General features: G+C 51.0%; 1 protein-coding gene across 1 annotated transcript; it reads right to left on the bottom strand.

Annotated features, from left to right (window-relative positions):
* Window positions 1-9,109: 9,109 nt before the first annotated feature.
* Window positions 9,110-25,569, bottom strand: LOC139407916 (mitochondrial fission regulator 2-like). The gene is made up of 7 exons (XM_071151796.1): window positions 25,330-25,569; window positions 24,958-25,062; window positions 23,643-23,770; window positions 19,002-19,231; window positions 17,775-18,102; window positions 14,364-14,550; window positions 9,110-9,663 (listed from the first exon to the last, which is right to left on the bottom strand). The coding sequence occupies exons 1-7, from the start codon at window positions 25,399-25,401 to the stop codon at window positions 9,619-9,621; spliced, it is 1,095 nt and encodes a 364-aa protein (XP_071007897.1). The 5' UTR covers window positions 25,402-25,569; the 3' UTR covers window positions 9,110-9,618.
* Between the last annotated feature and the right edge of the window lie 301 nt (window positions 25,570-25,870).

Genomic DNA, 25,870 nt, shown 5'->3' on the forward strand with positions numbered 1-25,870 from the left:
CACTCTAACCACTAGGCTACCCTGCCACCTCTACACTCTAACCACTAGGCTACCCTGCCACCTCTACACTCTAACCACTAGGCTACCCTGCCACCTCTACACTCTAACCACTAGGCTACCCTGCCACCTCTACACTCTAACCACTAGGCTACCCTGCCTCCTCTACACTCTAACCACTAGGCTACCCTGCCACCTCTACACTCTAACCACTAGGCTACCTGCCACCTCTACACTCTAACCACTAGGCTACCCTGCCACCTCTACACTCTAACCACTAGGCTACCCTGCCACCTCTACACTCTAACCACTAGGCTACCCTGCCACCTCTACACTCTAACCACTAGGCTACCCTGCCACCTCTACACTCTAACCACTAGGCTACCCTGCCACCTCTACACTCTAACCACTAGGCTACCCTGCCACCTCTACACTCTAACCACTAGGCTACCCTGCCACCTCTACACTCTAACCACTAGGCTACCCTGCCACCTCTACACTCTAACCACTAGGCTACCCTGCCACCTCTACACTCTAACCACTAGGCTACCCTGCCACCTCTACACTCTAACCACTAGGCTACCCTGCCACCTCTACACTCTAACCACTAGGCTACCCTGCCACCTCTACACTCTAACCACTAGGCTACCCTGCCACCTCTACACTCTAACCACTAGGCTACCCTGCCACCTCTACACTCTAACCACTAGGCTACCCTGCCACCTCTACACTCTAACCACTAGGCTACCCTGCCACCTCTACACTCTAACCACTAGGCTACCCTACATACAGCAGTAGAGGACCTAAGCAGCCAGTCTACACACAGCAGTAGAGGACCTAAGCAGCCAGTCTACACACAGCAGTAGAGGACCTAAGCAGCCAGTCTACACACAGCAGTAGAGGACCTAAGCAGCCAGTCTACACACAGCAGTAGTAGACCTAAGCAGCCAGTCTACACACAGCAGTAGTAGACCTAAGCAGCCAGTCTACACACAGCAGTAGTAGACCTAAGCAGCCAGTCTACACACAGCAGTAGAGGACCTAAGCAGCCAGTCTACACACAGCAGTAGATGACCTAAGCAGCCAGTCTACACACAGCAGTAGTAGACCTAAGCAGCCAGTCTACACACAGCAGTAGAGGACCTAAGCAGCCAGTCTACATACAGCAGTAGTAGACCTAAGCAGCCAGTCTACACACAGCAGTAGAGGACCTAAGCAGCCAGTCTACACACAGCAGTAGAGGACCTAAGCAGCCAGTCTACACACAGCAGTAGAGGACCTAAGCAGCCAGTCTACACACAGCAGTAGAGGACCTAAGCAGCCAGTCTACATACAGCAGTAGATGACCTAAGCAGCCAGTCTACATACAGCAGTAGATGACCTAAGCAGCCAGTCTACACACAGCAGTAGAGGACCTAAGCAGCCAGTCTACATACAGCAGTAGAGGACCTAAGCAGCCAGTCTACACACAGCAGTAGAGTAGACCTAAGCAGCCAGTCTACATACAGCAGTAGAGGACCTAAGCAGCCAGTCTACACACAGCAGTAGAGGACCTAAGCAGCCAGTCTACACACAGCAGTAGAGGACCTAAGCAGCCAGTCTACACACAGCAGTAGAGGACCTAAGCAGCCAGTCTACACACAGCAGTAGAGGACCTAAGCAGCCAGTCTACACACAGCAGTAGAGGACCTAAGCAGCCAGTCTACATACAGCAGTAGATGACCTAAGCAGCCAGTCTACATACAGCAGTAGATGACCTAAGCAGCCAGTCTACACACAGCAGTAGAGGACCTAAGCAGCCAGTCTACATACAGCAGTAGAGGACCTAAGCAGCCAGTCTACACACAGCAGTAGAGTAGACCTAAGCAGCCAGTCTACACACAGCAATAGAGGACCTAAGCAGCCAGTCTACACACAGCAGTAGAGGACCTAAGCAGCCAGTCTACATACAGCAGTAGATGACCTAAGCAGCCAGTCTACATACAGCAGTAGATGACCTAAGCAGCCAGTCTACACACAGCAGTAGAGGACCTAAGCAGCCAGTCTACACACAGCAGTAGAGGACCTAAGCAGCCAGTCTACACACAGCAGTAGAGGACCTAAGCAGCCAGTCTACACACAGCAGTAGAGGACCTAAGCAGCCAGTCTACACACAGCAGTAGTAGACATAAGCAGCCAGACTGTGTTTGACTTCTCTCTCTGATCCTAACGAGACTCTACCGCCATCTAGTGGACAGTCATGGCTCAGTGTTCTACTTCAGTGTTGACTGACTCATTATAAATTAAACTGATTCCTCCCCGACTGCGTTTGACCACCTTTCAGGTAAACTTGTTTATTTTGTTTGAAAAATGACAGTTGAACCCATCAGATGAACATCTACATTTAGTAAGACAGTGTCAAATGGCACCCTATTCCCTATATAGTGCACTACTGTTGACCAGAGTCCTATAGCACCCCATTCCCTATATAGTGCACTACTGTTGACCAGAGCCCTATAGCACCCCATTCCCTATATAGTGCACTACTGTTGACCAGAGCCCTATAGCACCCCATTCCCTATATAGTGCACTACTGTTGACCAGAGCCCTATAGCACCCCATTCCCTATATAGTGCACTACTGTTGACCAGAGCCCTATAGCACCCCATTCCCTATATAGTGCACTACTGTTGACCAGAGCCCTATAGCACCCCATTCCCTATATAGTGCACTACTGTTGACCAGAGCCCTATAGCACCCCATTCCCTATATAGTGCACTACTGTTGACCAGAGCCCTATAGCACCCCATTCCCTATATAGTGCACTACTGTTGACCAGAGCCCTATAGCACCCCATTCCCTATATAGTGCACTACTGTTGACCAGAGCCCTATAGCACCCCATTCCCTATATAGTGCACTACTGTTGACCAGAGCCTTATAGCATCCCATTCCCTATATAGTGCACTACTGTTGACCAGAGCCCTATAGCACCCCATTCCCTATATAGTGCACTACTGTTGACCAGAGCCCTATAGCACCCCATTCCCTATATAGTGCACTACTGTTGACCAGAGCCCTATAGCACCCCATTCCCTATATAGTGCACTACTGTTGACCAGAGCCCTATAGCACCCCATTCCCTATATAGTGCACTACTGTTGACCAGAGCCCTATAGCACCCCATTCCCTATATAGTGCACTACTGTTGACCAGAGCCCTATAGCACCCCATTCCCTATATAGTGCACTACTGTTGACCAGAGCCCTATAGCACCCCATTCCCTATATAGTGCACTACTGTTGACCAGAGCCCTATAGCACCCCATTCCCTATATAGTGCACTACTGTTGACCAGAGCCTTGACTCTACTTACGTTTATTTAACTAGGCAAGTCAGTTAAGAACAAATTATTATTTTCAAAGACGGCCTAGGAACAGTGGGTTAACTGCCTGTTCAGGGGCAGAATGACACATTTGTACCTTGTCAGCTTGGGGATTTGAACTAGCAACCTTTCGGTTACTAGTCCAACGCTCTAACCACTAGGCTACCCTGCCCGCCCCTCCACTCTAACCACTAGGCTACCCTGCCCGCCCCTCCACTCTAACCACTAGGCTACCCTGCCGCCCCTCCACTCTAACCACTAGGCTACCTTGCCGCCCCTCCACTCTAACCACTAGGCTACCCTGCCGCCCCTCCACTCTAACCACTAGGCTACCCTGCCCGCCCCTCCACTCTAACCACTAGGCTACCCTGCCCGCCCCTCCACTCTAACCACTAGGCTACCCTGCCGCCCCTCCACTCTAACCACTAGGCTACCCTGCCGCCCCTCCACTCTAACCACTAGGCTACCCTGCCGCCCCTCCACTCTAACCACTAGGCTACCCTGCCACCCCTCCACTCTAACCGATAGGCTACCCTGCCACCCTCCACTCTAACCACTAGGCTACCCTGCCGCCCCCCCACTCTAACCACTAGGCTACCCTGCCCGCCCCTCCACTCTAACCACTAGGCTACCCTGCCGCCCCCCCACTCTAACCACTAGGCTACCCTGCCCGCCCCTCCACTCTAACCACTAGGCTACCCTGCCGCCCCTCCACTCTAACCACTAGGCTACCCTGCCGCCCCCCCCTCAAACCACTAGGCTACCCTGCCGCCCCTCCACTCTAACCACTAGGCTACCCTGCCACCCCTCCACTCTAACCACTAGGCTACCCTGCCGCCCCTCCACTCTAACCACTAGGCTACCCTGCCGCCCCTCCACTCTAACCACTAGGCTACCCTGCCGCCCCTCCACTCTAACCACTAGGCTACCCTGCCGCCCCTCCACTCTAACCACTAGGCTACCCTGCCGCCCCTCCACTCTAACCACTAGGCTACCCTGCCGCCCCTCCACTCTAACCACTAGGCTACCCTGCCGCCCCTCCACTCTAACCACTAGGCTACCCTGCCGCCCCTCCACTCTAACCACTAGGCTACCCTGCCGCCCCTCCACTCTAACCACTAGGCTACCCTGCCGCCCCTCCACTCTAACCACTAGGCTACCCTGCCGCCCCTCCACTCTAACCACTAGGCTACCCTGCCGCCCCTCCACTCTAACCACTAGGCTACCCTGCCCGCCCCTCCACTCTAACCACTAGGCTACCCTGCCGCCCCTCCACTCTAACCACTAGGCTACCCTGCCGCCCCTCCACTCTAACCACTAGGCTACCCTGCCGCCCCTCCACTCTAACCACTAGGCTACCCTGCCGCCCCTCCACTCTAACCACTAGGCTACCCTGCCGCCCCTCCACTCTAACCACTAGGCTACCCTGCCGCCCCCCCACTCTAACCACTAGGCTACCCTGCCGCCCCTCCACTCTAACCACTAGGCTACCCTGCCGCCCCTCCACTCTAACCACTATGCTACCCTGCCGCCCCTCCACTCTAACCACTAGGCTACCCTGCCGCCCCTCCACTCTAACCACTAGGCTACCCTGCCGCCCCTCCACTCTAACCACTAGGCTACCCTGCCGCCCCTCCACTCGAACCACTAGGCTACCCTGCCACCTCTACACTCTAACCACTAGGCTACCCTGCCACCTCTACACTCTAACCACTAGGCTACCCTGCCGCCCCTCCACTCTAACCACTATGCTACCCTGCCGCCCCCCCACTCTAACCACTATGCTACCCTGCCGCCCCCCCACTCTAACCACTATGCTACCCTGCCGCCCCTCCACTCTAACCACTAGGCTACCCTGCCGCCCCACTATAGAGAACAGGGTGTCATATGGGAAGTATAATAGACCCCATTCATGTTATCTTTCACAATATACCTGGATTGAGTAAGTACCCATCAGGAAATCAACCCAAACCACCTCCTCGGTCCTACCAACTCGCTCGGAGGGCCCTCAGCTGTCATGTTGCTGACTAAACTCAGAGGGCCCTCAGCTGTCATGTTGCTGACTAAACTCAGAGGGCCCTCAGCTGTCATGTTGCTGACTAAACTCAGAGGGCCCTCAGCTGTCATGTTGCTGACTAAACTCAGAGGGCCCTCAGCTGTCATGATGCTGACTAAACTCAGAGGGCCCTCAGCTGTCATGTTGCTGACTAAACTCAGAGGGTCCTCAGCTGTCATGTTGCTGTCTAAACTCAGAGGGCCCTCAGCTGTCATGTTGCTGTCTAAACTCAGAGGGCCCTCAGCTGTCATATACACCAATACACCTTCAACTTCGAGACTTCTGACTTTAATGATGCACTTTCATGATCCACCGTTAGATAATAAAACAAGCATGAAACTCAAATGAACAAATCTCAAGTCACAAAATCAGACGTAAACAAATGCTCGTGGCATATAATTATGCATCTCCATTTTTTTATTTATTGAAATTGCACAAAGATATTGCAGTGCATGTTGGGATATCACTTTGCTCTTAATCCTAGCTGGCTTTGTCGAAGTGGCGATCTGAGAGTCTAATGAGCCCCTACACCCTCGATAATTTCCACTCCATGAGCTTCGGGACACTTGTGCAAATGTCGGAGGCGAGCGTGAACGCGGAAATGGAAGGCTGAGGGAAAGGAAGTGATTTGTCATTTAGCCACTCCCTCGCTCTCCCCTTCTACCTCTAACAGGGATGGAGGGAATAGACAGACAACTGAAGGGAGGAGTGAGACTGAAAGAAGAGACATATCACCCATCCTCGACATAAATGAAGATGGTTTGGGATGAGTTGGACCGCAGGGTGAAGGAAAAGCAGCCAACAAGTGCTCAGCATACGTGGAAACTCCTTCAAAGAATTCCAGGTGAAGCTGGTTGAGAGAATGCTAAAAGAGTGCAAAGCTGTCATCAAGGCAAAGGGTGGCTACTTTGAAGAATCTAAACTATAAAATATATTTTGATTTGTTGAACACATTTTTTTGGTTACTACATGATTCCATATGTGTTATTTCATAGTGTTGATGTCTTCACTATTATTCTACAATGTAGAACATAGTAAAAATAAAGAAAAACCCTGGAATGAGTAGGTGTTCTAGAACCCTGGAATGAGTAGGTGTTCTAGAACCCTGGAATGAGTAGGTGTGTCTAAACTGTTGACTGATACTGTAAATCAATAACATGTTCTAACTCCTCCTCCCTGCCTACGCACAGACAAAGTTCATTTTAGTGAGACTAGTACCTCACTTCACAGACAAAGTTCATTTTAGTGAGACTAGTACCTCACTGCACAGACAAAGTTAATTCTGGTGTGACTAGTACCTCACTTCACAGACAAAGAGTTTAGGCATTTGTTTTGGTGGGGTCAGGGGTCAACAGCGCAGTAAATAAGAACACATAAAACAAAAGAGTATTTTGATAAGAGTAGAGAGCCGTCTGTCCATATTATAATAATAGATCATTAGATTCAAATTGTACAAGGGAGGTAGGTAGAAGTTGTCCAATAAGATAGGCTCGTTTTTGTTATCCGTGGCAAAAGGTGTTGCTACAGTGTGCACTAATGAATATGACCCAGAAATCCTAGATAATAGAAATCATTCAACTGGACCAAAACAATAAAACTAAGTCAAGTAGAAAAACATTATATCTACACTATATTTACAAAAGTATGTGGACACCCCTTCAAATGATTGAATTCAGCTATTTCAGCTAAATCCGTTGCTGACAGGTATATAAAACCGAGCACACTGCCATGCTGCCACCTTTCCAACAAATCAGTTTGTCAAATTTCTGCCCTGTTAGAGCTGCCCCGGTGAAGTGGAAACGTCTAGGAGCAACAACGGCTGAGCCGTGAAGTGGTAGGCCACACAAGCTCACAGAACGGGACCGCTGAGTCTAAGATCACCAAAATGCCAAGCGTCAGCTGGTGTGGTGTAAAGTTCACCGCCATTGGACTCTGGAGCAGTGGAAACGTGTTCTCTGGAGTGATGAATCACGCTTCACCATCTGGCAGTCTGACGGAAGAATCTGGGTTTGGTAGATACCAGGACAACGCTACCTGCCCCAATGCATAGTGCCAACTGTAAAGTTTGGTGGATGAGGAATAATGGTCTGGGGCTGTTTTTCATGGTTCAGGCCCCTTAGTTCCAGTGAAGGGAAATCTTAATGCTACAGTATACAATGACATTCTAGACCATTTGTGCTTCCAACTTTGTGGCAACAGTTTGGGGAAGGCCATTTCCTGTTTCAGCATGACAATGCCACCATAAACAAAGTGAGGTCCAAACAGAAATGATTTGTTGAGATTGGTGTGGAAGAACTTAACTGGCCGGCACAGAGCCCTGACCTCAACCCCATCAAACACCTTTGGGATGAATTGGAACGCCGACTGTGAGCCTGAAGGCCCAATCGCCCAACATCAGTGCCTGACCTCACTAATGCTCTTGTGGCTGAATGGAATCAAGTCCCCAAAGCAATGTTACAACATCTAGTGGAAAGCCTTCCCAGAAAAGTGGAGGCTGTTATAGCAGCAATGTTCCAACATCTAGTGGAAAGCCTTCCCAGAAGAGAGGGGGCTGTTATAGCAGCAATGTTCCTACATCTAGTGGAAAGCCTTCCCAGAAGAGTGGAGGCTGTTATAGCAGCAATGTTCCTACATCTAGTGGAAAGCCTTCCCAGAAGAGTGGAGGCTGTTATAGCAGCAATGTTCCTACATCTAGTGGAAAGCCTTCCCAGAAGAGTGGAGGATGTTATAGCAGCAATGTTCCAACATCTAGTGGAAAGCCTTCCCAGGAGAGTGGAGGCTGTTATAGCAGCAATGTTCCAACATCTAGTGGAAAGCCTTCCCAGAAGAGTGGAGGCTGTTATAGCAGCAATGTTCCTACATCTAGTGGAAAGCCTTCCCAGAAGAGAGGGGGCTGTTATAGCAGCAATGTTCCTACATCTAGTGGAAAGCTTTCCCAGAAGAGTGGAGGCTGTTATAGCAGCAATGTTCCTACATCTAGTGGAAAGCCTTCCCAGAAGAGTGGAGGCTGTTATAGCAGCAATGTTCCTACATCTAGTGGAAAGCCTTCCCAGAAGAGTGGAGGATGTTATAGCAGCAATGTTCCTACATCTAGTGGAAAGCCTTCCCAGAAGAGTGGAGGCTGTTATAGCAGCAATGTTCCTACATCTAGTGGAAAGCCTTCCCAGAAGAGTGGAGGCTGTTATAGCAGCAATGTTCCAACATCTAGTGGAAAGCCTTCCCAGAAGAGTGGAGGCTGTTATAGCAGCAATGTTCCAACATCTAGTGGAAAGCCTTCCCAGAAGAGTGGAGGCTGTTATAGCAGCAATGTTCCAACATCTAGTGGAAAGCCTTCCCAGAAGAGTGGAGGCTGTTATAGCAGCAATGTTCCTACATCTAGTGGAAAGCCTTCCCAGAAGAGTGGAGGCTGTTATAGCAGCAATGTTCCTACATCTAGTGGAAAGCCTTCCCAGAAGAGTGGAGGCTGTTATAGCAGCAATGTTCCAACATCTAGTGGAAAGCCTTCCCAGAAGAGTGGAGGCTGTTATAGCAGCAATGTTCCAACATCTAGTGGAAAGCCTTCCCAGAAGAGTGGAGGCTGTTATAGCAGCAATGTTCCTACATCTAGTCGAAAGCCTTCCCAGAAGAGTGGCTGTTATAGCAGCAATGTTCCAACATCTAGTGGAAAGCCTTCCCAGAAGAGTGGAGGCTGTTATAGCAGCAATGTTCCTACATCTAGTGGAAAGCCTTCCCAGAAGAGTGGAGGCTGTTATAGCAGCAAAGGTGGAGGGACCAACTCCATATTAAATGACCATGATTTTAGAATGAGATGTTGGATAAGGTGTCCACATACTTTTGGTCACATAGTGTATTTACAGCTAAATATATACACAATTCAAATGACTGCATGCAAATAAATCACGCTCGATATCAACGGTCCCTTTATATAAACAATACCTGATGGGACGCAGCATAGAACAACAAAACATGGTGAAAAACAGACCTGGGCTGTATCCCAATTATCTCTCCTTCCTCCTAAAACGTACACTTGTTCACTTCCCTAATCTAATAGTAGCGAACAAGTGTACACACTTCGAGAGAAAGGAGGTATTATTGGGACGCACGCTCAGTCAGCAGTTGCCATAGTAGTCGGCGGGGAGGCATCGGTGTTCCCGGTTGGCGAAGCGATAGGCTGCTGGTTTAGTTGACCTTGGAGGTCAGAGGTCACAGGTGGAGTCGTCCCTGGCTGCGCTTGGAATGCTGGGGGATCTAAAACAAAAAGACAGGTAACGTGACCAGATAAGTGGAAGAGAACAAAAGGTGCCCTGTTCCCTACACAGGGTTCTAGTCAAAAGTAGTGCACTATGTCTCCCTGTTCCCTACATAGGGCTCTGGCCAAAAGTAGTGCACTATGTCTCCCTGTTCCCTACATAGGGTTCTAGTCAAAAGTAGTGCACTATGTCTCTCTGTTCCCTACATAGGGCATTTATTTTGGCCAGAGCTCTATAAGGTTGTAAAGTCCCAGTAACTTTACCCACATTTTACCATCAACTACAAAATTACCACAGACACACTACAGACAGAGAAACAGCACCACCTGCTGGCAGATCACAGACTGACACTGACTGGGGGACACCACAGATAGGAGAGACTATTGGGACACAGTCTAACAGCCTGGGACTGTCTCTCCTAACAGCCTGGGACTGTCTCTCCTAACAGCCTGGGACGGTCTCTCCTAACAGCCTGGGACGGTCGCTCCTAACAGCCTGGGACGGTCTCTCCTAACAGCCTGGGACGGTCTCTCCTAACAGCCTGGGACGGTCTCTCCTAACAGCCTGGGACTGTCTCTCCTAACAGCCTGGGACTGTCTCTCCTAACAGCCTGGGACTGTCTCTCCTAACAGCCTGGGACGGTCTCTCCTAACAGCCTGGGACTGTCTCTCCTAACAGCCTGGGACGGTCTCTCCTAACAGCCTGGGACGGTCTCTCCTAACAGCCTGGGACGGTCTCTCCTAACAGCCTGGGACGGTCTCTCCTAACAGCCTGGGACGGTCTCTCCTAACAGCCTGGGACGGTCTCTCCTAACAGCCTGGGACGGTCTCTCCTAACAGCCTGGGACGGTCTCTCCTAACAGCCTGGGACGGTCTCTCCTAACAGCCTGGGACAGTCTCTCCTAACAGCCTGGGACAGTCTCTCCTAACAGCCTGGGACAGTCTCTCCTAACAGCCTGGGACAGTCTCTCCTAACAGCCTGGGACAGTCTCTCCTAACAGCCTGGGACTGTCTCTCCTAACAGCCTGGGACTGTCTCTCCTAACAGCCTGGGACTGTCTCTCCTAACAGCCTGGGACTGTCTCTCCTAACAGCCTGGGACTGTCTCTCCTAACAGCCTGGGACTGTCTCTCCTAACAGCCTGGGACTGTCTCTCCTAACAGCCTGGGACTGTCTCTCCTAACAGCCTGGGACGGTCTCTCCTAACAGCCTGGGACTGTCTCTCCTAACAGCCTGGGACGGTCTCTCCTAACAGCCTGGGACGGTCTCTCCTAACAGCCTGGGACGGTCTCTCCTAACAGCCTGGGACGGTCTCTCCTAACAGCCTGGGACGGTCTCTCCTAACAGCCTGGGACGGTCTCTCCTAACAGCCTGGGACGGTCTCTCCTAACAGCCTGGGACTGTCTCTCCTAACAGCCTGGGACAGTCTCTACTAACAGCCTGGGACAGTCTCTACTAACAGCCTGGGACAGTCTCTCCTAACAGCCTGGGACAGTCTCTCCTAACAGCCTGGGACAGTCTCTCCTAACAGCCTGGGACAGTCTCTCCTAACAGCCTGGGACTGTCTCTCCTAACAGCCTGGGACTGTCTCTCCTAACAGCCTGGGACTGTCTCTCCTAACAGCCTGGGACTGTCTCTCCTAACAGCCTGGGACTGTCTCTCCTAACAGCCTGGGACTGTCTCTCCTAACAGCCTGGGACTGTCTCTCCTAACAGCCTGGGACTGTCTCTCCTAACAGCCTGGGACTGTCTCTCCTAACAGCCTGGGACTGTCTCTCCTAACAGCCTGGGACTGTCTCTCCTAACAGCCTGGGACTGTCTCTCCTAACAGCCTGGGACTGTCTCTCCTAACAGCCTGGGACTGTCTCTCCTAACAGCCTGGGACTGTCTCTCCTAACAGCCTGGGACTGTCTCTCCTAACAGCCTGGGACAGTCTCTCCTAACAGCCTGGGACAGTCTCTCCTAACAGCCTGGGACAGTCTCTCCTAACAGCCTGGGACAGTCTCTCCTAACAGCCTGGGACTGTCTCTCCTAACAGCCTGGGACTGTCTCTCCTAACAGCCTGGGACTGTCTCTCCTAACAGCCTGGGACTGTCTCTCCTAACAGCCTGGGACTGTCTCTCCTAACAGCCTGGGACTGTCTCTCCTAACAGCCTGGGACTGTCTCTCCTAACAGCCTGGGACTGTCTCTCCTAACAGCCTGGGACTGTCTCTCCTAACAGCCTGGGACTGTCTCTCCTAACAGCCTGGGACTGTCTCTCCTAACAGCCTGGGACTGTCTCTCCTAACAGCCTGGGACTGTCTCTCCTAACAGCCTGGGACTGTCTCTCCTAACAGCCTGGGACAGTCTCTCCTAACAGCCTGGGACTGTCTCTCCTAACAGCCTGGGACTGTCTCTCCTAACAGCCTGGGACTGTCTCTCCTAACAGCCTGGGACTGTCTCTCCTAACAGCCTGGGACTGTCTCTCCTAACAGCCTGGGACTGTCTCTCCTAACAGCCTGGGACTGTCTCTCCTAACAGCCTGGGACTGTCTCTCCTAACAGCCTGGGACTGTCTCTCCTAACAGCCTGGGACAGTCTCTCCTAACAGCCTGGGACTGTCTCTCCTAACAGCCTGGGACTGTCTCTCCTAACAGCCTGGGACTGTCTCTCCTAACAGCCTGGGACTGTCTCTCCTAACAGCCTGGGACTGTCTCTCCTAACAGCCTGGGACTGTCTCTCCTAACAGCCTGGGACTGTCTCTCCTAACAGCCTGGGACTGTCTCTCCTAACAGCCTGGGACTCTCTCTCCTAACAGCCTGGGACTGTCTCTCCTAACAGCCTGGGACTGTCTCTCCTAACAGCCTGGGACTGTCTCTCCTAACAGCCTGGGACTGTCTCTCCTAACAGCCTGGGACTGTCTCTCCTAACAGCCTGGGACTGTCTCTCCTAACAGCCTGGGACTGTCTCTCCTAACAGCCTGGGACTGTCTCTCCTAACAGCCTGGGACTGTCTCTCCTAACAGCCTGGGACTGTCTCTCCTAACAGCCTGGGACAGTCTCTCCTAACAGCCTGGGACAGTCTCTCCTAACAGCCTGGGACAGTCTCTCCTAACAGCCTGGGACTGTCTCTCCTAACAGCCTGGGACTGTCTCTCCTAACAGCCTGGGACTGTCTCTCCTAACAGCCTGGGACTGTCTCTCCTAACAGCCTGGGACTGTCTCTCCTAACAGCCTGGGACTGTCTCTCCTAACAGCCTGGGACTGTCTCTCCTAACAGCCTGGGACTGTCTCTCCTAACAGCCTGGGACTGTCTCTCCTAACAGCCTGGGACTGTCTCTCCTAACAGCCTGGGACTGTCTCTCCTAACAGCCTGGGACTGTCTCTCCTAACAGCCTGGGACTGTCTCTCCTAACAGCCTGGGACTGTCTCTCCTAACAGCCTGGGACAGTCTCTCCTAACAGCCTGGGACAGTCTCTCCTAACAGCCTGGGACTGTCTCTCCTAACAGCCGGGGACTGTCTCTCCTAACAGCCTGGGACTGTCTCTCCTAACAGCCTGGGCCTGTCTCTCCTAACAGCCTGGGACTGTCTCTCCTAACAGCCTGGGACTGTCTCTCCTAACAGCCTGGGACTGTCTCTCCTAACAGCCTGGGACTGTCTCTCCTAACAACCTGGGACTGTCTCTCCTAACAACCTGGGACGGTCTCTCCTAACAGCCTGGGACGGTCTCTCCTAACAGCCTGGGACTGTCTCTCCTAACAGCCTGGGACTGTCTCTCCTAACAGCCTGGGACTGTCTCTCCTAACAGCCTGGGACTGTCTCTCCTAACAGCCTGGGACTGTCTCTCCTAACAGCCTGGGACTGTCTCTCCTAACAGCCTGGGACTGTCTCTCCTAACAGCCTGGGACTGTCTCTCCTAACAGCCTGGGACTGTCTCTCCTAACAGCCTGGGACTGTCTCTCCTAACAGCCTGGGACTGTCTCTCCTAACAGCCTGGGACTGTCTCTCCTAACAGCCTGGGACTGTCTCTCCTAACAGCCTGGGACTGTCTCTCCTAACAGCCTGGGACTGTCTCTCCTAACAGCCTGGGACTGTCTCTCCTAACAGCCTGGGACTGTCTCTCCTAACAGCCTGGGACTGTCTCTCCTAACAGCCTGGGACTGTCTCTCCTAACAGCCTGGGACTGTCTCTCCTAACAGCCTGGGACTGTCTCTCCTAACAGCCTGGGACTGTCTCTCCTAACAGCCTGGGACTGTCTCTCCTAACAGCCTGGGACTGTCTCTCCTAACAGCCTGGGACTGTCTCTCCTAACAGCCTGGGACTGTCTCTCCTAACAGCCTGGGACGGTCTCTCCTAACAGCCTGGGACGGTCTCTCCTAACAGCCTGGGACTGTCTCTCCTAACAGCCTGGGACTGTCTCTCCTAACAGCCTGGGACTGTCTCTCCTAACATCCTGGGACTGTCTCTCCTAACAGCCTGGGACTGTCTCTCCTAACAGCCTGGGACTGTCTCTCCTAACAGCCTGGGACTGTCTCTCCTAACAGCCTGGGACTGTCTCTCCTAACAGCCTGGGACTGTCTCTCCTAACAGCCTGGGACGGTCTCTCCTAACAGCCTGGGACGGTCTCTCCTAACAGCCTGGGACTGTCTCTCCTAACAGCCTGGGACTGTCTCTCCTAACAGCCTGGGTTACAGTTTGTAAACGTGGTTCTGTATGTACTTACACAGGGCGATGTATCGGGGCTGCCGAACGGCGAGAGCTCTACCGAGCGGTTCTCTTTGTCGTACGAGTCGTCGAGGCGACGGTGGGCGAACTTCCTCCTCAGGGCCTCGGCAATCATGGAGGCCGGGTCGCTTAGCAACGCCGCGCCCTTGCTCCGCCTCCTCCGCACCGGCGTTCCCCCGGGCGACCTGGGGGTTGGGGCAAAACCAGGACATGCGTCAGACCTGCCAACCTTGGATAATTTATTATGAGAACCCCCCTCCCCCCCCTCCCCCTGCTGCACATGTGACACCCACACTTCCAATCAGAGGCAAGTGCACCTCCTAAACCTAATATTGATGTTGGCAGAAGACTTCCTCAGGAGAAATGGTAGGCTACACAGACGTATGTGTCGTTGGGAATTTAGCTTCAGTAGCTAACTAGAAATATGTTTAACATGTTCAGGGCTGATGTTGGTTAGGGGGAGGTCAGTCAACTTCCCCCTCAGGCCTGAGGTTGGTTAGGGGGAGGTCAGTCAACTTCCCCCTCAGGCCTGAGGTTGGTTAGGGGGGAGGTCAGTCAACTTCCCCCTCAGGCCTGAGGTTGGCTAGGGGGGAGGTCAGTCAACTTCCCCCTCAGGCCTGAGGTTGGTTAGGGGGAGGTCAGTCAACTTCCCCCTCAGACCTGAGGTTGGTTAGGGGGAGGTCAGTCAACTTCCCCCTCAGGCCTGAGGTTGGCTAGGGGGGAGGTCAGTCAACTTCCCCCTCAGGCCTGAGGTTGGTTAGGGGGAGGTCAGTCAACTTCCCCCTCAGGCCTGAGGTTGGTTAGGGGGGAGGTCAGTCAACTTCCCCCTCAGGCCTGAGGTTGGCTAGGGGGGAGGTCAGTCAACTTCCCCCTCAGGCCTGAGGTTGGTTAGGGGGAGGTCAGTCAACTTCCCCCTCAGGCCTGAGGTTGGTTAGGGGGAGGTCAGTCAACTTCCCCCTCAGGCCTGAGGTTGGTTAGGGGGAGGTCAGTCAACTTCCCCCTCAGGCCTGAGGTTGGTTAGGGGGAGGTCAGTCAACTTCCCCCTCAGGCCTGAGGTTGGTTAGGGGGAGGTCAGTCAACTTCCCCCTCAGGCCTGAGGTTGGTTAGGGGGGAGGTCAGTCAACTTCCCCCTCAGGCCTGAGGTTGGTTAGGGGGAGGTCAGTCAACTTCCCCCTCAGGCCTGAGGTTGGTTAGGGGGAGGTCAGTCAACTTCCCCCTCAGGCCTGAGGTTGGTTAGGGGGAGGTCAGTCAACTTCCCCCTCAGGCCTGAGGTTGGTTAGGGGGGAGGTCAGTCAACTTCCCCCTCAGGCCTGAGGTTGGTTAGGGGGAGGTCAGTCAACTTCCTCCTCAGGCCTGAGGTTGGTTAGGGGGAGGTCAGTCAACTTCCCCCTCAGGCCTGAGGTTGGTTAGGGGGGAGGTCAGTCAACTTCCCCCTCAGGCCTGAGGTTGGTTAGGGGGAGGTCAGTCAACTTCCCCCTCAGGCCTGAGGTTGGTTAGGGGGAGGTCAGTCAACTTCCCCCTCAGGCCTGAGGTTGGTTAGGGGGAGGTCAGTCAACTTCCTCCTCAGGCCTGAGGTTGGTTAGGGGGAGGTCAGTCAACTTCCCCCTCAGGCCTGAGGTTGGTTAGGGGGAGGTCAGTCAACTTCCCCCTCAGGCCTGAGGTTGGTTAGGGGGAGGTCAGTCAACTTCCCCCTCAGGCCTGAGGTTGGTTAGGGGGAGGTCAGTCAACTTCCCCCTCAGGCCTGAGGTTGGTTAGGGGGAGGTCAGTCAACTTCCTCCTCAGGCCTGAGGTTGGCTAGGGGGGAGGTCAGTCAACTTCCCCCTCAGGCCTGAGGTTGGTTAGGGGGAGGTCAGTCAACTTCCCCCTCCGGCCTGAGGTTGGTTAGGGGGAGGTCAGTCAACTTCCCCCTCAGGCCTGAGGTTGGTTAGGGGGAGGTCAGTCAACTTCCCCCTCAGGCCTGAGGTTGGTTAGGGGGAGGTCAGTCAACTTCCTCCTCAGGCCTGAGGTTGGTTAGGGGGAGGTCAGTCAACTTCCTCCTCAGGCCTGAGGTTGGTTAGGGGGAGGACAGTCAACTTCCCCCTCAGGCCTGAGGTTGGTTAGGGGGGAGGTCAGTCAACTTCCCCCTCAGGCCTGAGGTTGGTTAGGGGGAGGTCAGTCAACTTCCCCCTCAGGCCTGAGGTTGGTTAGGGGGAGGTCAGTCAACTTCCCCCTCAGGCCTGAGGTTGGTTAGGGGGAGGTCAGTCAACTTCCCCCTCAGGAACTTGTAGCATTTTATAAGTGATTTTATTCTTTAAAAAAAATTTAAACCTATAACTGCCATTTCCTGAAACCAAGAGTCTTAAAATGATATCAAACACAAGACCGTGTCAAATGGCACCCCATTCCCTGCTCCCAATGATGAACCAGACTTGTGGAGGTCTACAATTGTTTTTGAGGTCTTGGCTGATTTCTTTTGATTTTCCCATGATGTCAAACAGTTACTGACTCCAACCTAAGTATGTAAACTTCCAACTTCAACTATATACACCATCATTTTCAAATAAATTCATTAAAAATCCTACAATGTGATTTTTTTGTCTCATTTTGTCTGTCATAGTTGAAGTGTACCTATGATGAAAATTACAGGCCTCTCATCTTTTTAAGTGGGAGAACTTGCACAATTGGTGGCTGAATAAATAAAATCCATTAAATCCATTATTTAAAAAAATGGAAAGAATATGGCACCACAACAAACCTGCCAAGAAAGGGCCGCCCACCAAAACTCACAGACCAGGCAAGTAGGGCATTAATCAGAGAGGCAACAAAGAGACCAAAATTACCCTGAAGGAGATGAAAAGTATCTGTCCATAGGACCACTTTAATCCGTACACTCCACAGAGCTGGGCTTTACGGAAGAGTGGCCAGAAAAAAAGCCATTGCTTAAAGAAAAAAATAAGCAAACACATTTGGTGAACGGAGGTTCACCTTCCAGCAGTTTAATGACCCTAAGCATACAGCTAAAGCAACACTCGAGTGGTTTAAGGGGAAACATTGAAATGTCTTGGAATGGCCCAGTCAAAGCCCAAACCTCAATCCAATTGAGAATCTGTGGTATGACTTAAAGATTGTTGAACACCAGCGGAACCCATCCAACTTGAAGGAGCTGGAGCAGTTTTTCCTTGAAGAATGGGCAAACATCCCAGTGGCTAGACGGGCCAAGCTTATAGAGACATACCCCCAAGAGACTTGCAGCTATAATTGCTGTTGAATATGTGTATGTGACCAATAACATTGTTAAATATGGACCAATAACATTTGATTTCACCGCAAAAGGCTTGCAGCTTGGCAGATCTGCTGCCATAGACAGACAGGCTCTCAGAGTTGTAGACTTGACTCCGGCACAGTGACATGCCTTAGTGTCCATGCTTACCTCTGCACGGAGCGTAGTTTCACCTGGTTCAGTTCATTCAGTACATCCAGCATGGTGGGGACCGGGCCCTGTCCTACCGCCTCATCCCGGGACTGTAGTAGTCCAACCTGCCCAGCCTCATGGCTCTTCCCCTGGGCATGACCTTTACCGGCCTCCCTGCCCTGCTGGATTAGATTCTCCACCGCAGACAGACCAACAGAGGAGCTGGGTGGAGGAGGACAGGGAGGAGGTGGAGGAGGACAGGGAGGAGGTGGAGGGCGATAAGGGGTGGAGGTGAGGACAGAGGCAGGGGACATTCCAGGGGTACCCAGAAGGTTCTGGGAATGGGCTGGAAAGGAGGGAGAGAAAAGGGTGAACAAACGATAAGTCTGGTGTATCACTTTCATAATAGAGGAATGAATGTGTTTACCATGACTGGGATAGGTGTGAGTGAGTGTGTGTTTACCATGACTGGGATAGGTGTGAGTGAGTGTGTGTTTACCATGACTGGGATAGGTGTGAGTGAGTGTGTGTGTTTACCATGACTGGGATAGGTGTGAGTGAGTGTGTGTGTGTTTACCATGACTGGGATAGGTGTGAGTGAGTGTGTGTGTTTACCATGACTGGGATAGGTGTGAGTGAGTGTGTGTGTTTACCATGACTGGGATAGGTGTGAGTGAGTGTGTGTGTTTACCATGACTGGGATAGGTGTGAGTGAGTGTGTGTTTACCATGACTGGGATAGGTGTGAGTGAGTGTGTGTTTACCATGACTGGGATAGGTGTGAGTGAGTGTGTGTGTTTACCATGACTGGGATAGGTGTGAGTGAGTGTGTGTTTACCATGACTGGGATAGGTGTGAGTGAGTGTGTGTTTACCATGACTGGGATAGGTGTGAGTGAGTGTGTGTGTTTACCATGACTGGGATAGGTGTGAGTGAGTGTGTGTTTAGCATGACTGGGATAGGTGTGAGTGAGTGTGTGTGTTTACCATGACTGGGATAGGTGTGAGTGAGTGTGTGTGTTTACCATGACTGGGATAGGTGTGAGTGAGTGTGTGTTTACCATGACTGGGATAGGTGTGAGTGAGTGTGTGTTTACCATGACTGGGATAGGTGTGAGTGAGTGTGTGTTTACCATGACTGGGATAGGTGTGAGTGAGTGTGTGTGTTTACCATGACTGGGATAGGTGTGAGTGAGTGTGTGTTTAGCATGACTGGGATAGGTGTGAGTGTATGTGTGTTTAGACACCTGAGGGTGGCGCGGTGACAATCATGGCAATCTGAGCTCGTAGTTTGAGCAGCTCGTCCTCCAGGGCTGTGATCTTCCGCAGGGCCACTGGGTCTGATCTGTGCCCCAGCATCATGTCTCCTGGCTGGGCTCGGACCGCTGCCAACCCTCGGTCCCCTGGACGTGGAGGGGCCAGCACCACCTCGTCGCCCCGACTCACAGCACCCTGTCGGGATGGACGCTCCCGGTGCCTGAGATCGGACCAGAAGGAATGACAGATTGAGAACAAGCTTTTTGGAAAGCGGAGATGTCACAACCCTCAGAAAGCAGACATTATTGGAGACACCTTGTCGTTTTGGAGAAGCGTTCCGTTTGCTTGCAAAGATTTACGATGGCTAATTAACAGTAAATAAAGTTAATCTTTTCACCCAACAAGTTAGCCAAAATTACTAGCTAGCTAGCTTAACTTGTTTACAGTTGGGTAGTAATCGCTCCTACTCTTTTCTCTGACATGTCAATAACATGTCCCCATAGGATTCTACACACAATCCTCAGGGTGACTATATCTACTGGGTTCTACCAGTCTGAGGAGTCTCTGTGTATATCTACTGGGTTCTACCAGTCTGAGTCTCTATGTATATCTACTGGGTTCTACCAGTCTGAGTCTGTGTACATCTACTGGGTTCTACCAGTCTGAGGAGTCTCTGTGTATATCTACTGGGTTCTACTAGTCTGAGTCTCTGTGTATATCTACTGGGTTCTAACAGTCTGAGGAGTCTGTGTACATCTACTGGGTTCTACCAGTCTGATGAGTCTGTGTGTATATCTACTGGGTTCTACCAGTCTGAGGAGTCTCTGTGTATATCTACTGGGTTCTACTAGTCTGAGTCTCTGTGTATATCTACTGGGTTCTACCAGTCTGAGGAGTCTGTGTACATCTACTGGGTTCTACCAGTCTGATGAGTCTGTGTGTATATCTACTGGGTTCTACCAGTCTGAGGAGTCTCTGTGTATATCTACTGGGTTCTACCAGTCTGAGTCTGTGTACATCTACTGGGTTCTACCAGTCCGAGGAGTCTCTGTGTATATCTACTGGGTTCTACCAGTTTGAGGAGTCTGTGTACATCTACTGGGTTCTACCAGTCTGATGAGTCTGTGTGTATATCTACTGGGTTCTACCAGTCTGAGGAGTCTCTGTGTATATCTACTGGGTTCTACCAGTCTGAGGAGTCTCTGTGTATATCTAGTAGGTTCTACAAGTCTGAGGAGTCTCGGTGTATATCTACTGGGTTCTACTAGTCTGAGGAGTCTCTGTCTATATATACTGGGTTCTACCAGTCTGAGGAGCCTCTGTGTATATCTACTGGGTTCTACTAGTCTGAGGAGTCTCTGTGTATATCTACTGGGTTCTACCAGTCGGAGTCTCTGTGTACATCTACTGGGTTCTACCAGTCTGAGGAGTCTGTGTACATCTACTGGGTTCTACCAGTCTGATGAGTCTGTGTGTATATCTACTGGGTTCTACCAGTCTGAGGAGTCTCTGTGTATATCTACTGGGTTCTACCAGTCTGAGGAGTCTCTGTGTATATCTAGTAGGTTCTACCAGTCTGAGGAGTCTCGGTGTATATCTAATGGGTTCTACTAGTCTGAGGAGTCTCTGTCTATATATACTGGGTTCTACCAGTCTGAGGAGTCTCTGTGTATATCTACTGGGTTCTACTAGTCTGATGAGTCTCTGTGTATATCTACTGGGTTCTACCAGTCTGAGTCTGTGTGTATATCTACTGGGTTCTACCAGTCTGAGGAGTCTCTGTGTATATCTACTGGGTTCTACCAGTCTGAGTCTCTGTGTAAATCTACTGGGTTCTACCAGTCTGATGAGTTTCTGTGTATATCTACTGGGTTCTACCAGTCTGAGTCTGTGTACATCTACTGGGTTCTACCAGTCTGAGGAGTCTCTGTGTATATCTACTGGGTTCTACCAGTCTGAGGAGTCTGTGTACATCTACTGGGTTCTACCAGTCTGATGAGTCTGTGTGTATATCTACTGGGTTCTACCAGTCTGAGGAGTCTCTGTGTATATCTACTGGGTTCTACCAGTCTGAGTCTCTGTGTATATCTACTGGGTTCTACCAGTCTGAGGAGTCTCTGTGTATATCTACTGGGTTCTACCAGTCTGAGTATGTGTACATCTACTGGGTTCTACCAGTCTGAGGAGTCTCTGTGTACATCTACTGGGTTCTACCAGTCTGATGAGTCTGTGTGTATATCTACTGGGTTCTACCAGTCTGAGGAGTCTCTGTGTATATCTACTGGGTTCTACCAGTCTGAGGAGTCTCTGTGTATATCTACTGGGTTCTACCAGTCTGATGAGTCTGTGTGTATATCTACTGGGTTCTACCAGTCTGAGGAGTCTCTGTGTATATCTACTGGGTTCTACCAGTCTGATGAGTCTCTGTGTATATCTAGTAGGTTCTACCAGTCTGAGGAGTCTCTGTGTATATCTAGTAGGTTCTACCAGTCTGAGGAGTCTCGGTGTATATCTACTGGGTTCTACTAGTCTGAGGAGTCTCTGTCTATATATACTGGGTTCTACCAGTCTGAGGAGTCTCTGTGTATATCTAGTAGGTTCTACCAGTCTGAGGAGTCTCGGTGTATATCTACTGGGTTCTACTAGTCTGAGGAGTCTCTGTCTATATATACTGGGTTCTACTAGTCTGAGGAGTCTCTGTGTATATCTACTGGGTTCTACCAGTCGGAGTCTCTGTGTATATCTACTGGGTTCTACCAGTCTGAGTCTGTGTACATCTACTGGGTTCTACCAGTCTGAGGAGTCTCTGTGTATATCTACTGGGTTCTACCAGTCTGAGGAGTCTGTGTACATCTACTGGGTTCTACCAGTCTGATGAGTCTGTGTGTATATCTACTGGGTTCTACCAGTCTGAGGAGTCTCTGTGTATATCTACTGGGTTCTACCAGTCTGAGGAGTCTCTGTGTATATCTAGTAGGTTCTACCAGTCAGTCTGTGTACATCTACTGGGTTCTACCAGTCTGAGGAGTCTCTGTGTATATCTACTGGGTTCTACTAGTCTGAGTCTCTGTGTATATCTACTGGGTTCTACCAGTCTGAGGAGTCTGTGTACATCTACTGGGTTCTACCAGTCTGAGGAGTCTCTGTGTATATCTACTGGGTTCTACTAGTCTGAGTCTCTGTGTATATCTACTGGGTTCTACCAGTCTGAGGAGTCTGTGTACATCTACTGGGTTCTACCAGTCTGATGAGTCTGTGTATATCTACTGGGTTCTACCAGTCTGAGGAGTCTCTGTGTATATCTACTGGGTTCTACCAGTCTGAGTCTCTGTGTATATCTACTGGGTTCTACCAGTCGGAGTCTCTGTGTATATCTACTGGGTTCTACCAGTCTGAGTCTGTGTACATCTACTGGGTTCTACCAGTCTGAGTCTCTGTGTATATCTACTGGGTTCTACCAGTCTGATGAGTCTCTGTGTATATCTACTGGGTTCTACCAGTCTGAGTGTCTGTGTATATCTACTGGGTTCTACCAGTCTGAGTCTCTGTGTATATCTACTGGGTTCTACCAGTCTGAGTCTCTGTGTATATCTACTGGGTTCTACCAGTCTGAGGAGTCTCTGTGTATATCTACTGGGTTCTACCAGTCAGTCTGTGTACATCTACTGGGTTCTACCAGTCTGAGGAGTCTCTGTGTATATCTACTGGGTTCTACCAGTCTGAGGAGTCTCTGTGTATATCTACTGGGTTCTACCAGTCTGAGGAGTCTGTGTACATCTACTGGGTTCTACCAGTCTGATGAGTCTCTGTGTATATCTACTGGGTTCTACCAGTCTGATGAGTCTCTGTGTATATCTACTGGGTTCTACCAGTCTAAGTCTGTGTACATCTACTGGGTTCTACCAGTCTGAGGAGTCTCTGTGTATATCTACTGGGTTCTACCAGTCTGAGGAGTCTGTGTACATCTACTGGGTTCTACCAGTCTGATGAGTCTGTGTGTATATCTACTGGGTTCTACCAGTCTGAGGAGTCTCTGTGTATATCTACTGGGTTCTACCAGTCTGAGTCTCTGTGTATATCTACTGGGTTCTACCAGTCTGAGGAGTCTCTGTGTATATCTACTGGGTTCTACCAGTCTGAGTCTGTGTACATCTACTGGGTTCTACCAGTCTGAGGAGTCTGTGTACATCTACTGGGTTCTACCAGTCTGAGGAGTCTCTGTGTATATCTAGTAGGTTCTACCAGTCTGAGGTGTCTCGGTGTATATCTACTGGGTTCTACTAGTCTGATGAGTCTCTGTGTATATCTACTGGGTTCTACCAGTCTGAGTCTCTGTGTATATCTACTGGGTTCTACCAGTCTGAGGAGTCTGTGTACATCTACTGGGTTCTACCAGTCTGATGAGTCTGTGTGTATATCTACTGGGTTCTACCAGTCTGATGAGTCTCTGTGTATATCTACTGGGTTCTACCAGTCTGATGAGTCTCTGTGTATATCTACTGGGTTCTACCAGTCTGAGGAGTCTCTGTCTATATATACAGGGTTCTACCAGTCTGAGGAGTCTCTGTCTATATATACTGGGTTCTACCAGTCTGAGGAGTCTCTGTGTATATCTACTGGGTCCCATCTACCTGATCTTGGTGAAGCGGTCTCCCTCATCCTCCGCCACCCAGAGCACGTCAGCCAAGGAGGGGATAGTGGGGAGGGTATCCATGGTGACGTCCAGGTATCTGTGCTGTCGGGAGGTGTGTAGAGGAATCTGTGGACAGTATGAGCCAGCTGAGTGTGAGACCAAACCACAGAACCAGAAGTCTTCTGGTCCCATCTCCATAACAACGATACACCTCAATGTGTAGCAGATGAAGTTGTGATGCTCCATAGTCGGTTACGGAGTCATCGGTTACGGCGTCGACGATTACGGAGTCGACGGTTACGGAGTGGTCGGTTACGGAGTCGACGGTTACGGAGTGGTCGGTTACGGAGTGGTCGGTTACGGAGTCGACGATTACGGAGTTGTCGGTTACGGAGTCAACGGTTACGGAGTGGTCGGTTACGGAGTCAACGGTTACGGAGTGGTCGGTTACGGAGTCGGCGGTTACGGAGTCAACGGTTACGGAGTGGTCGGTTATGGAGTCGGCGGTTACGGAGTGGTCGGTTACGGAGTGGTTGGTTACGGAGTCGACGGTTACGGAGTGGTCGGTTACGGAGTCGTGGGTTACGGAGTCGTGGGTTACGGAGTGGTCGGTTACGGAGTCGACGGTTACGGAGTCGTGGGTTACGGAGTCAACGGTTACGGAGTGGTCGGTTACGGAGTGGTCGGTTACGGAGTCGTGGGTAACGGAGTCTACGGTTACGGAGTCGTGGGTTACGGAGTCAACGGTTACGGAGTGGACGGTTACGGAGTGGTCGGTTACGGAGTCGTGGGTTACGGAGTGGTCGGTTACGGAGTCTACGGTTACGGAGTCAACGGTTACGGAGTCGTGGGTTACGGAGTCGTGGGTTACGGAGTCAACGGTTACGGAGTGGTCGGTTACGGAGTCGTGGGTTACGGAGTGGTCGGTTACGGAGTCGTGGGTTACGGAGTGGTCGGTTACGGAGTCTATGGTTACGGAGTCAACGGTTAGGGAGTCGTCGGTTACAGAGTGGTCGGTTACGGAGTCATCGGTTACGGAGTCTACGGTTACGGAGTCGACGGTTACGGAGTCGACGGTTAGGGAGTCGTCGGTTACGGAGTGGTCGGTTACGGAGTGGTCGGTTACGGAGTCGTGGGTTACGGAGTCGTGGGTTACAGAGTGGTCGGTTACGGAGTCGTCGGTTACGGAGTCCACGGTTACGGAGTCCACGGTTACGGAGTCCACGGTTAGGGAGTCGTCGGTTAGGGAGTAGACTGATGTGGTACTTCAGATGATCCTAGACCTGTATTAACCAGTTTACATTCATATTGACCTGGAAGTGGATACGTGGAGACGGGGTCAATGGGAGGTTGGTCCCGATCATCCGCACCAGGCTCCGGTACTGACCGCACAACTGGCTCTCCCACACTGGAATTAGCTGAAACACACACACACACACACACACACACACACACACACACACACACACACACACACACACACACACACACACACACACACACACACACACACACACACACACACACACACACACACACACACACACACACACACACACACACACACACACACACACACACACACACACACACGAAGCACTCTTCAATATTTTGGTACAATCTCAAAACAAGCATCCTATAAATTGAGCCACTGCATTTGTGATATTTAACAAACAAAAAAATACCATGTCAGGAGAGACTCCGAAATACTCAAGGACATTTTGCAACAGATCAAATATATCTTCTAGCAGAGACATCTGGAAGCAGCCCTTCTGAATGTTTTGGCTGATGATGGATGCAAAAACTGGTGGTGGTGGTGTAGGCTTTCTGTTGACAGCTTCGGTCGGCAGGCTAGGACTCCCGTTTCACGTTGCACCATGGGATGCGAGTCCTGACCACAGTCAAAGAAACAGAAGCATCCTCATTCAAACCTGGGGGGGGGACGGTCACACACATCCCTTATAATGTAATCATTTCATGCACGTTTGGTAGAGTTACCTAGCTATCAGTACAGTATACAGTATAATATTACCGAAAACCCCTCATCAAAACACACCAAGCGGTAACATGATAAACAAGCGAGCAATAAATATTGTATTATATGTGTAAAGGGTATAAAGTTAATCTTCTCTTACCCCATGGATCATTTAGAAATTATACTTGGCGACAAAATAACCTTCTCCTAGGATGCTCACGTGTCCGGACAAGTGAGAAGGTGAACTCAAA

The sequence above is a fragment of the Oncorhynchus clarkii genome, chromosome 4 (genome assembly GCF_045791955.1).
Source record: "Oncorhynchus clarkii lewisi isolate Uvic-CL-2024 chromosome 4, UVic_Ocla_1.0, whole genome shotgun sequence".
Classification (NCBI taxonomy): domain Eukaryota; kingdom Metazoa; phylum Chordata; class Actinopteri; order Salmoniformes; family Salmonidae; genus Oncorhynchus; species Oncorhynchus clarkii.

What these genes read in the sequence shown, in the direction of transcription:
- LOC139407916 (XM_071151796.1), bottom strand. Translation starts at nt 25,401, where the DNA reads ATGTCTCTGCTAGAAGATATATTTGATCTGTTGCAAAATGTCCTTGAG. An exon ending in TGTCACCGCGCCACCCTCAG is followed by an intron (nt 18,103 to 19,001) that starts GTGTCTAAACAC and finishes CCTCCTTTCCAG; the next exon opens with CCCATTCCCAGAACCTTCTG. An exon ending in AAACTACGCTCCGTGCAGAG is followed by an intron (nt 14,551 to 17,774) that starts GTAAGCATGGAC and finishes CCCAACCCCCAG; the next exon opens with GTCGCCCGGGGGAACGCCGG.